This window comes from Triturus cristatus, chromosome 3_1 (genome assembly GCF_964204655.1).
Source record: "Triturus cristatus chromosome 3_1, aTriCri1.1, whole genome shotgun sequence".
In the NCBI taxonomy this organism is placed as follows: Eukaryota; Metazoa; Chordata; class Amphibia; order Caudata; family Salamandridae; genus Triturus; species Triturus cristatus.
In genome coordinates this window covers 1,044,730,942-1,044,743,443 of record NC_140583.1, presented here as the reverse complement: position 1 = coordinate 1,044,743,443, position 12,502 = coordinate 1,044,730,942, and the positions used below count along the sequence as shown (strand labels likewise).

Sequence of the window (12,502 nt, the reverse complement as noted above, 5' to 3'; positions counted from 1 at the left end):
CTGGCACAACACGTTCCAGGCGTACAAAACACCATGGCAGATCTGCTCAGCAGACAAACGCAACTACACGAATGGGAACTGCATCCGCAAGTTCTTCAGCCATTCTTCCAACAGTGGGGGCATCCTCAGATAGACCTCTTCGCCACCCACGAAAACAAAAAATGCCCAAGCTTCGCCGCCAGATACCCACACCCATTGTCCAAGGGCAATGCGATATGGATGAACTGGTCAGGCAGATTTGCATACGCCTTTCCACCTCTCCCACTAATTCCATTAGTGGTCAGGAAGCTACAACAGCACTCCCTCACACTCATTCTGGTAGCTCCAACGTGGGCCAGGCAGCCGTGGTACACCACGCTACTACAACTATCAGTGGTACCACATCAAAAACTGCACCTATCCCCATGCCTCCTAACCCAGAACCATGGAGAAATCAGGCACCCGGACCCAGCTCAGCTCAACCTGGCGATGTGGCTCCTGAAATCCTAGAATTCGGATACCTTAACCTTCCCCCTGATTGCATGAACATCATCATGGAAGCCAGACGTCCTACCACTAGAGCATGTTATGCCGCAAAGTGGAAAAGATTTGTTATTTACTGCCGTAACAATACAATCAACCCTTTAGATGCATCCATACAGCACATCATATGCTATCTGCTCCATCTTCACAGGTGTAACCTGGCATATTCATCCATACGCCTACACCTAGCAGCGATCGCTGCTTATCTACAAAACAGACAGCATTTCTCTCTCTTCAGGGTGCCCGCTATTAAAGCCTTCATGGAAGGCCTTAAACGAGTAATTCCTCCCAGGGCACCACCTTCCCCTGTATGGAATCTAAATTTAGTTCTTACACGACTAATGGGTCCGCCCTTCGAACCAATGCATAAATGCGAGCTACAGTTTCTCACCTGGAAAACAGCTTTTCTCGTAGCTATCACTTCCCTTAGAAGGGTTGGTGAAATACAAGCGTTCACTATACAGGAACCCTTCATACAAATACATCACAGCAAGGTCATACTTCGCACAAATCCGAAGTTCCTGCCCAAGGTCATTTCCCCCTTCCATCTCAATCAATCGGTGGAATTACCTGTCTTCTTCTCGCAACCTCAATCTGTTGCAGAAAGAGCCTTACACACACTCGATGTAAAAAGGGCCTTGCTATACTACATACAAAGAACGCAACCCTTCAGGAAGACTAAACAATTGTTCGTCTCCTTCTCTCCACCACATAAAGGCAACCCCATTTCTAAATCGGGGATAGCTAGGTGGATTGTAAAATGCATACAGATTTGCTACCAAAAGGCTAAAAGAACATTATCTGTTCCGCCTAAAGCCCATTCTACAAGAAAGTTAGGGGCTTCTATGGCCTTTCTAGGGAATATACCCTTAGATGACATCTGCAAAGCAGCCACATGGTCTATACCGCACACCTTCACAAAACATTACTGTGTAGATGTGCATTCCAAGCAGCAAGCTAGAGTGGGCCAGGCTGTACTAAAGACACGATTTCAAACCACTGCAACGGATACCGGTGGTCGCCGCTAGGGTTGGGTACTGCTATATAATCTATGCTAAGTGTACAATCTGCAGCTCATATGCCTCGAACGGAATATGCTACTTACCAGTATGCATCTGTTCTTGGCATGTAGAGCTGCAGAGTTGTATACGCCCACCCGCCTCCCCGGCTACCTGTATCCGTTCCAGTACATCTTATTTAGATACTACACACATGGGTTTCTCACTGTGATTACCAAGCTCCATCATTTCCCTGTTGGCGAAAAACAATCTGAGGATGGAGCCGAAGCCCATGCGCAGTACGGACCGAAGGAGGAGTCACCAAACTCGTGACTTCCAAAGACGGTCCAAGAAGAAAAACAAACTGCAAACATCCGGGCCCAACACCAGATGGCGATCTATGCTAAGTGTACAACTCTGCAGCTCTACATGCCAAGAACAGATGCATGCTGGTAAGTAGCATATTCCTTCTCTCGCATGTATGTGGCCAATGTGTATGGACTATATAACCCTAATGTATGTTTATACTAGTTATGTTGAATTAAGTGTCATAAGTTGGACTATTTAGGGAGATTTAGAGGTGTTTTCCTTCAGTAAAGAAAGTTACAATTCATTTTTATCCTTCTATCAAAACCCCTGGTTGTCAGGGCTAACACAGTCTTGCACTTAGTTTATTGCAGTGCTTTTAATTGTAGCCTCTTGAGGTTGAATGTAAAACTTTGGAGGGCTCAAAATGCGAGGGTTAGAGTAATCCCTCAGCAGGAATCTTAAATTGGATCTCTCTATATGCTGTTTCAAAGTGCACTTGCATCGGCTATCTTATGACCATCCAACAATATAACCTTGTTTCCAAGGTGGCCAGTTATTTGCTCAGGTCCCCATGATTTGGAATTTTGCTGAGTGTTGGGGGCTCAGCAAGTGCTGCAATTGCAGAATAAAACAGATAGTCCTGTTTGCACTCAGACCAAAGCTAATCAACCTTCTTTGGTAGTAGTGCCATACAGCTGCAACCATTGCTTAGATTAGTGGTCTTGTTAAATTCAAGAGTTACTTGATATACACTGGCATCGAGATGGATTCATATGTAGATCTCACTGGTTCTTCAGTGTAGAATTGCACTCTTTGCTGGGCATTCGGACCAAAAAAGGGCATTTTGATGTAATTGTGTACTTTGAGCTACTTTTATCTGTACAGCCTTTAAAGCGCGCAGTGGGTTTCTTGGGCAAACCTGTGCCTTCCACACCATAAACACTTGCATCTCAAAACTCTTTACTAGAGACTAAGAAAAATTTCATTTCTGCAGTTATTGTCTTTCATTGATTCACATGCTTGAATCGGTCCCGGTCATCGAAGTGGGAGTACTTTATGAAGCAATGTGCATTACTATCCTAAACATAATGGCAAAGAACCATAGGTTTTATTGCCAATCTGTCTTATTAAAAAGGGCCAAATTACAAACTTTAGCCAATCCGATGAGAGCACCCTTTAGAATACTTCCACGAGAGGCTGAATTTCTTGCCTTGCGTTGTGTGATGGGAGTCTCTTTGAGCTCTGCTCCAATTACTTTTCTCTGATTTTTCATTAGAATTTACTTCCCAAAACCAGCACTTGCCTACATATCCTGACAGGATACTATGTCCCAACCTCCTAAAAAATGACTTTTTTCAGATCCAGTGACTTATGGAAAGAGGCTGCTCCATTCGGATTACCCACATCAAGAATGCATCTATTGCCTCTATACAGAGCATAAGGTGAGAGACTGCAAAATCGGTTGCACCTTTTCCTCAGAAGACTCTTAAAGACAGGAGGTAGACTTTTGCTGTGGCTTCAAAGGCTGAAAATGAATGCCCATTATCTGAGGAGGATAGTGATTTAAATCAAAGAGAAAAAATTGCCTTTGAGCCGCCTTTAATGTCCATTAGAAAATCAACATTTATTACATCTGGCCTTAAAAAGAGGCATGAGGATCTTCCTTCCTCCTCCAAGAAGGAAATAATTACCTCACAAATGGTTCGCTTAGAGCCTACCACTTCTTCCCTAAAAAAGCTTCCTAGCTTATGCCATCTACGAGAATCTTTAGAGGAATCCAGCTCTCCAGCTAATTTCTCATTGAGGACAACGCAGTCTACGACTACCCCTTTGAAGGCATCTATGGTAACTAGGACAACACCGTGCTTTACCACCGCATTGTCTCCCATGATCATGATCTCGTCACCACTGTCATCGACTATTATAATGACGAGGATACTAAAATGTCAGTCATCACGGGTTCCTTTGACTGCGTCTCTCCTCAGCTTACTGTTGCTGGCGAAGATACAGTCGACAGTCGTTGCTGGCGGTCAGTTGCTGTCAACACCTCACTCATCAGTGAAACTGTTGACGATGAGCTTGTTGACTATGCTACAGTAAACGACTATACCGTTGACGCTTCCATCGATGATGCCGCTATTGATCCTATTGTCTGACAATGCCATCACCGACGCATGTACCATCAATGAAGAAAACCTTGATGGAACAGTCTATACCAAAGGGAAAAAAACCTGCAAAAATGACTTTTCCTCCATTGCCTTTCATTGCTGTAAATGAAAAATCGACTGTAGACACCATTTTACCAGTTAACACCTCTCCAAGTAAGATGTTGCCCTATCCACCTGCGAACTTCTTAGATGAGGATGAAGATTGAGGACCAAGCTCCCTTTGTGGCAGCTAGTAGTCCATTCCAACTACATGTCTAATGCCAGGACTTTGAGGATGATGACCCGTATCAGGAGTATGATTACTCGGCAGGAGAACGCCTTGAACCATACCAACCGGAATATTCAGGACAGCACTAACAGGAGCTTTCTATCCCAATGCCCATGTCTCTTGTTACCATCTTACAAAGTATGCTGCAAGACTATTATCGCAGATTTCCACCTTCTGCTCCTGCGACTCTTCTGCCACAAGCTCCAAGACCTGTTCAGTTGCTCCAACTCCTGAACCACAACAGCAGAAATCACGATTGCTTGAGGCACCTTTAGCCCCTCAACCAGATTTGGCAGATACTTTAGCTGCCTCTTGGTGGTGAATCTCAGTCTGCAGACTACAGAGAGGAAGTAGAAATTCAAGACGCTACCGTAGTGGCAAATGAGTAGGCCAACTACTTTATTCCTACTCCACCCCCTTCCACCGGCTGCACCAGTAAACACTCTGCCAGAGGACATTGCCGGTTTTCATAATTTAATGGAAAGAACAGCCAAATGATTTGAACATCAGTGCTTGCCAAGCAAGCGGATGAAATCGATTATGGCTGTCCCAGTTATTTTATTTGGCAAGAATGTCTTCAGGCCATGAAGAACCTGGCTACGGTTCCAGCGATCATTCCAAAATTAGACAAATACAACATTCCAGATGACTCCAACTGGTCTCATTGGAAAGACTAAACCAGACTCTGTAGTATCCCAAGCGGCGTTAGGTTGCTGTAAGAGCCAGCCCATACCAATTTCTTCTCCAGACAGATGGGTGTCTGCTTGATAATATCGGCAAGAAATTCTCCTCCATGGCAGCCACGACATTCGGACCTGCGAACTCCTTGGCTACATTGGGCGGTTATGTCCGCCAAATGTGGGTCGTATATGTCCACTTACATTGACTTGCTGCCAGGGGACACCAAGATGGAAGCCCGAAAAAAATCCTACAGGAGGGTTAAAAAAATTGGCAGTGTTAATTGACTGCACTATTGATTTCTTGTCTACTGGGTTCATACAACTTGTGGGAGCGGCTGTTCTCATCAGACAAGAATGGTTAAAATCCACTTCCTTCCGCCCTGAGATCCGAAGTAGAATACTGGACATGCCATTTGGCGGCGATTCATTGTTTGGAAAACACGTGGATGATGCCCTACAATTAATCAAAACTGACAGATACACGAAGTCTGTTTGCACACTCCAGTATAGGAAGTGACCTTTTTGAGGGTCCAGAGGCAGAGGAGCTTATTCATTTATAGGTGGTTACCAACCCTACAGGTAACAATATGAATCGGAACCAGACCCAGTATTGTCCCCAGTATGCACAACCACAGCAATACAAACAACTGCCAGCAGCTGCATATATGCAGGCGCTGGCGGTTGTGTGTATTATGCTGTATAAGCACTCAGCAAGAGGACAATTGCCTGCCTGTGGCAGAGATTCCAGCAGGAAACGTGGACCTCAATTTAGTGCTCACTACCCTCCACTCCTCAACAACCAGTCTTGGAGGTCGAATCGCAAACCATTGTCACCAAATGTCCTGATTAACATCCAACAGTGGCTTCTAGATGTAATCGCCCAAGGACACACCCTGGAGTTTCTCTAAACAACCCACCATCAGGACCACCTCCCCCTCACTTAAAAACACTACTAAACGAAATCTCCCTCATGCTAAAAAAGGAAGCAATAGAGGTTGTTCTGAAATTGGTATCCTACTCATTTCTTTCTCATCTAGAAACCATCAGGAGATTGGTGTAAAGTTCTTAACATGCAAAGGTTGAACACATTTCTAAAGAAGCAATCTTTCTGCATTTTGAAGTTTTAGGATATATTACACCTCCTCGACAAGGGAGATCACATGACATAACTAGACCTTCAAGACGCATATTTCCACTTTCAGATACACCGCAAGATCCTTCGCTTCCGGGTAGCCGGCAGCCACTTCCATTTGGGCTAAAATCAGCCGCCAGAATTTTTACCATGGTGCTAGCCCCAGTAGCAGCCCATCTTTCCATACTTGCACAGGGCCCATCAAATCTGTAGAGCAGATCAATTATTTCTGGATTATGGGGTGGGGCATAAGAAAAGTTCTCCCAGTATCTAAACAGACTGTCGCTAGATTGGTTGTATCTTCCATACAATTTTGTCACTAGCAAGCAGGAAAGCCACTACAAGACAAAGTCAAGGCCCTTTCCTCCAGAGCCATTTCTCCATCTACAGCCCTGTTGCTGGGGTACCCATACAACATATCTGCAGGGCTGCAACATGGTCCATCAGGCACACATTTACAAAGTATTATTGACTGCACGAGACTCTTAAGACTGATGTGACTGTGGGACAAGCAGTGTTCTCATGGGTGCCATCGCCTGATAGGCTAAAGTTTGTAGTTTTGTCCTTTTTTTTTTTTTAAAGGACATAGGCTTTAAGACCTATGGTTCATTGCCATAATCTAAGATAGTACTGCACATTGCTTTATTCTAGTACAGTGGGACTGCCACTTCTACAGAGATGAATTCAAGCATGTGAATCTATGAAAGATGCCAATACTGGAGAACTAGAGTTATAGGTAAGTACCTAATTTTTTTTCACGTAAATGGTCCGTGTGCATATTGGTTTCTTAACCAAGAAGTTCAACCAGTAGACTGCGTTGCTCCTCTCCCACCATCTTTCGGCCACAAATCTTTTTGTAATTTCCATTGCAACTAATGTAGAGGTGCAAATAAGCTTTTCCAAGAAGGTCTTTAAAAATTATCTTCGTTAGGACACCTTTTTCACATGGCTCTCTTCCCAAATCCGGCAAGGTATTGGGTCTTTGTCCGTTACCTGCTTGAGGCATGGTCGTTTTGGGGTATAAAGTGTGCTCCTTTGACTAAACATCTGGTAAGCATGTATATGTTACTGATTTTACATGGTTTGTTAATCTTTTCAGAAAGTGATTTCGATTCTCTTATAAATAGATATGCCAGTATTTGACAATCCTAAATTAGATCTCGCTGTTGAGAAATACTAACCATGACCAATTACTATTTTCAGTGCAGAGAGCGTTACCAAAGGTAAGTAACTTTATTCTTCAGTATGCTCCGAGTACTGCCTCTATAAAGTAATGTCAGGTCCCATAATGAAGTATGTTGCTTATCCTTGTTTGTGTAGATCTTATGGTTTGTGCTGTATAACTGCGAATAACATATCCTAATGTTCTGAAACACTAATCGCCATCTCTTGTGGTTTTAGGGGGTGGAATTTTTTGATGAAAAGCTGAATACATTGTGTATGGCGTGGCTTGTGGATCATGGTAAGTTATGCATGCAGCGAAACAACCGCCTTTATGTAGACTCTACAATCAACTAGTTTGTCCACATTCATGGGTTTCCGAGTTCCATTCTAGTGATCGTTCATCCACACATGGGCACGTATATTAAAATAGTTCAGATAATCTGCATGAAGGGCATTAGCCAGTCTTGCCCAGTTGCGTTTTTGTATTGGCCCTTGTATATGCCCCAAGCCATCTAAATATTTGTAATTTTTTTGCCACATGCTACATCTATGTAAAATGTTAATACTGCTATGCGACATGCAAGCAACTTCATGGCTGACCCAAATATGAAGTCTTATGTTATGTGCGTATGTAAATTCTGCAGTTCAACGTTTTTTCATGAATATTGACACCCATCCATTTAAATGATCTTAATCACTGCAGACGTGATTATAGTAATTTTACCTTCCACATTTAAATAAACCTCCTATTTAAAATATCAGCATTTGAATGTTTCTCGGCGCTTTCAAACCCTCCTTTGCCGCCAAAATCTGCAACGGCTGGAGGGCGCTTACCGGTCGATACTGGAGAGAACTATACGTTTGCCTCCCTACGGTTCGTGTGTGGCGTCTTCGCTGGACCTCTGCTGGTGGACGCGATAGTAGCGCCTGGTTCAGGATGCCGCCAAAATCAACACGTAGTGCGAGGGCTCAGGCAGGAGCTGTGGAGAACTCTGTCGGGAGAGCTCACGGATGGTGCGGCGGGCACCCAGCGCTCCAGCAACCCACCTCAGAGGAAAGGAGAACGAGGTGTAGGAAAAGAGAAAGCCCGAGCAGGAAAGCATGGGGGATTGACACTGCCGGAGCTGTTTGGCAAACAGATGGCTAATGGGGATACTTTGTTGCAGACCGAACTGAATGAACAGGCAGGTGAGACACGTTTGTCTTCTTCTGATTCTGGCAACATTGTGTCCGATAAGATTTCATTGCTGGTTGAATCGGCTGTTTCATCTTTATCTATCCCGGAGAAAACAGCTTTAGTGGTTGAACAATCCACATCTGAAAACCAGGTACTATCAGAATTCGGCAGGGGGGTTCTGGGAGTTGTAGGATCTGATATCCCTCCTTCTAAAGGCTCAACTGACGACTCTGTCACTAGAATAGCTGAAACCCCTTCAGCAGAGCAGAATAAGGAGGAACTATCACAGGCTAATACTGGTTCTCAAGAATTAACTGAGAATTTTTACTCCCTATCTGATTTATCATCGGACGAAAGCAGCAAGGAATGGTCTGAGGACGAGGCAGAATATAGCACGGATAAAGAAGCTGACTCAAGTAAGATTTCTCCGATTACCACGGTAAAAAAAACTAAAAAGGGGAAGGAAAGCCCTGCAAATGGCAATATGTCTATAGGATTTACAAAAACTGGCCCGATTTTGGAAGAAAGTGCCATACAATCATCTGAGCAATTATCTGAACATGGGATAACACTGTCAACAATTTATAACACCATGTTGGATCATAGGGCCGAGATTAAAGCAGAGAATGTTCGTATGCAAGCAACTTGCAGGAAAGTGCAAAACTCTGTGCGACGTGTGATTAAGATTTGTTCGGACACAGCGTTAAGAGTGACTGAAACAGAGTCAAGAATATCGGCTCTAGAAGACATAGTAGCGGCACAGAAAACTGAAATCAGTACTATATCTGGTCATAAGGATGATGTAGTATCAAAACTGGCAGAATTAGAAAATCAGGCCAGGAGAAAGAATCTCCGTATTTTGGGCATTCCAGAGAAAGAAGGAGTTGATGTCCGAAATTTTGTATGTGACTTATTTTCTGAAGCCTTTCCGGAACTCACCTCATGGGACTGGTCTATAGAGATCCAGAGGGCACATAGGGTTCCGTTTAATGTGAGGAAAGCGAGGCCGGGAGAGGCAGAGAAACCCCGTGCTATCCTGGTTCGTTTCAATAATTTTTTGGCTAGAGAGGCTGTCTTTGGCTTGGCTAGACCGGATAAGAAAAGATTGGCAAAAGGCTGTTATTTTTTTGTCAGACCGGATTTTTGTCGAGAAACTGTGACAAGACGCTGGCATTTACGACAGTTGATATCTGGGTTTCAGGAGAAAGGTGCTGTCGTCTTTCTGCAAAACCCTGCTAAGCTTAAAGTTATGCATAAAGGCCAAACTAGGTTTTTTTTTTCTGAGGTTATGGCCAGTGAATTTTTACATTCCTTGTTAACATAGGATTTAATATGTGCGAGGGATCTGATTCCTATTAAGTTTCTCCTTGTAGCTGGGAGAGGGAAAGCGGTAGACCATCTTATTAGGGCTGTTTATCCCTATGCTTCATGTGGTGGTTTGGGTGGGATGGGTGGGAAGGGTGGTATGTGGGGGGCGGAGGGGAGGGGTGGGTTTTTTGAGTTGGGGGGGGGTGTTGAGTGAAGTGGGCACGGGGGGTGAAAAATCATCAATTGCCTGGTCACACGAATTCTTTGAGCTAGGAAACCTTAATTCTCATGTTAAGGATAATAAAAAAAAAAGGAATAAACAGTATATCATCTTAATCACTTTGGCCAAGCATTATGTGAAGAGGTTGGTCCTTTTTTGGTCTCTCAAACTGGTCTCATGGCTAAGAAGATAAAAATGTGTTCACTCAATATTTGCGGGCTAAACGATGTGAAAAAAAGAGAGGTGTTCATTAAATTTATTCAGATTATTAATGTTGATTTACTCTGTTTGCAAGAAACTCACATTCCATGGGCTAAAAGGAATTGTCTAAAGAAACTTGGGCTAGAACTGATTGCATGCTCTAAACAAACTGGGGTGAAGAGGGGAGTCGCCATTCTCATGAAACGAGGCTTGGGGGTATGTGTTAAATCAGCAGAGGATAAATGGGGGCGTTGGGTGATTAGCTTATGCCAGATTGGGCAATGCAGATTTACTGTTTGTAATCTTTATGGACCTAATCTGGACGATACGGAGCTTATGTATTTTCTCAACCTTGAGCTCGCTCAATGGCCACAGCCTCTGGTGTTATGTGGGGACTTGAATATTCACCTCGATGCCAATTTTAATATCAGGACATCCTCATTATATAAGGGGAGGAAGCCCGGTTTGTTTACAGCACTAAGAGAGGTCATTATAGATCACGGCCTGTTTGATACCTGGAATGCAATTCATATGAATGATTTGGGATATACTTTTTATTCTGCTCCACACAAAAAATTTGTCAGACTAGATTATTTCTTTGTTTCTTTAGAATATCAAGGTAAAATTGAGTTAGAGATTTTACCTAAATTTATATCTGATCATAACCCACTAGCTCTGGGATTGTCACTTGATCCACAAACAGAGAATAGACCGCATTCATGGTCTTTTGAACGGAGCTTGATCGGGGATAAGGAATATTGTCAATTTATGGTCAAAGTGATACAGGAGTTTTTCTTGCTCAATAAAGGTACAGCTTCTACACAAACTATATGGGATGCTTTTAAAGCAGTAGTCCGAGGGGAAACCCTTAGCTTCTCTCTATCACGACGTAAATTATTGTTAAGTAAATATAAAGAAGATTTTAGGTCGGTTATGCTATCCGAGCAGAAATTGGCTGAGACAATTAGGCTGGGTAGGGATCTGGAAGGGGCCCAGAAAGAACTCGTTGTGAATAGGGCTAGAGTGTATTCTAATCTGGCGGATAAAATAGCCTTAAAATATAAGCAACACAAGGAGTTGGCATATGAATTTGGCGAAAAAACTGGAAAAATTTTGGCTAAAAGAATAAGGCAAAAAGCTGCATATGATATATCTAAAATTAGAGATGTAAATGGGGTTTTGCAAGAAACGAGAGAAGGGGTTCTGGGGGCTTTTCAAAGCTTTTACCAATCTCTTTACAAACCTCCGGCATCAGAGATTTTAGATCATGGGAAGGATTATCTGTTGGGAGTCCCAACCACAGGACTTACCGAGGCACAGGTAATAAGCTTAAAGGCCCCAATAACATGGGAGGAAGTTGAAAGAGCGATTTTAGCTTTGGGTAAAGCTATGGGTCCAGATCAAATCCCCTTGGAGTTCTATCGTACGTTCAGGAACATGCTAAAAAATGACTTATTGTTAGTATGCCAACAAGCTTTTCTAGGCAATCCCCCGGCTTCTTGGTCAATGGCCACTATAGTAATTTTCTTGAAGAAAGGTAAGCTAGATACGGACATGGGATCTTATAGACCTATATCCCTCCTTAATGTGGATAGTAAAATTTATTCCAAAGTTATTGCAAACAGATTAAACAGTTTTATGTCTTTGGTATCTAAGAGACAACATGGATTTATTTCAGGTCGGGATACGACAGATCATATTAAGAGGATCATCTCCTTATTAGATTGGGCGCAGGCTACGAGCTCTTCTCTTGCAGTCGTTTTATTGGACGCTGAAAAAGCATTTGATCGGGTATGCTGGAATTTTTTGTGGTCAACGTTAGTTTGGAAGGGCTTTCCGGTGGAATTTATCAAGGCTATTCAGGCTTTATATAAAAACCCAAAAGCAACGCTTCGGATAGCAGGCCATCTTTCTGGGAATATTATAATCACTAGGGGGACAAGGCAAGGTTGTCCTACATCGCCTTTGCTATTTGCTCTGTATATCGAGCCCTTCTTAAGTAGCTTGGATAATAATGCTGGAATAAAACCAGTCTGCATACATGACATAGCTTATAAGGTTTTTGCATATGCAGACGATATAGCTATTGTTACTTCAGATATTAAGTCTGCCCTTCCCAAGCTAATACAAGCTTCGGAGAATTTCGGTAAGCACTCTGGATATAAGCTTAACGTTGCTAAGACCCAATTGCTTCATTCAGAGTTTGGACGTCCACAAGACATGCATTTTGAGGTGGAATCTATGTATCTTGGGATCAAAATAACTGCGGATATTGATAAAATTGTTCAAATAAATACTGATACTGTAATAGTGTCTACTAATAAAATTTTGGAGAAATTGGATAACTTACATTTA

General features: G+C 42.9%; 1 protein-coding gene across 1 annotated transcript in view; it reads left to right on the top strand.

Annotated features, from left to right (window-relative positions):
* Positions 1-12,502, top strand: part of PPP2R1B (protein phosphatase 2 scaffold subunit Abeta) — a 206,360-nt gene that overhangs the window by 106,257 nt on the left and 87,601 nt on the right. Inside the window, exon 13 of the mRNA XM_085645800.1 lies at positions 7,479-7,539. Coding sequence (XP_085501926.1) covers positions 7,479-7,539 — 61 coding nt within the window. The remainder of the gene's footprint in view (positions 1-7,478; positions 7,540-12,502) is intronic.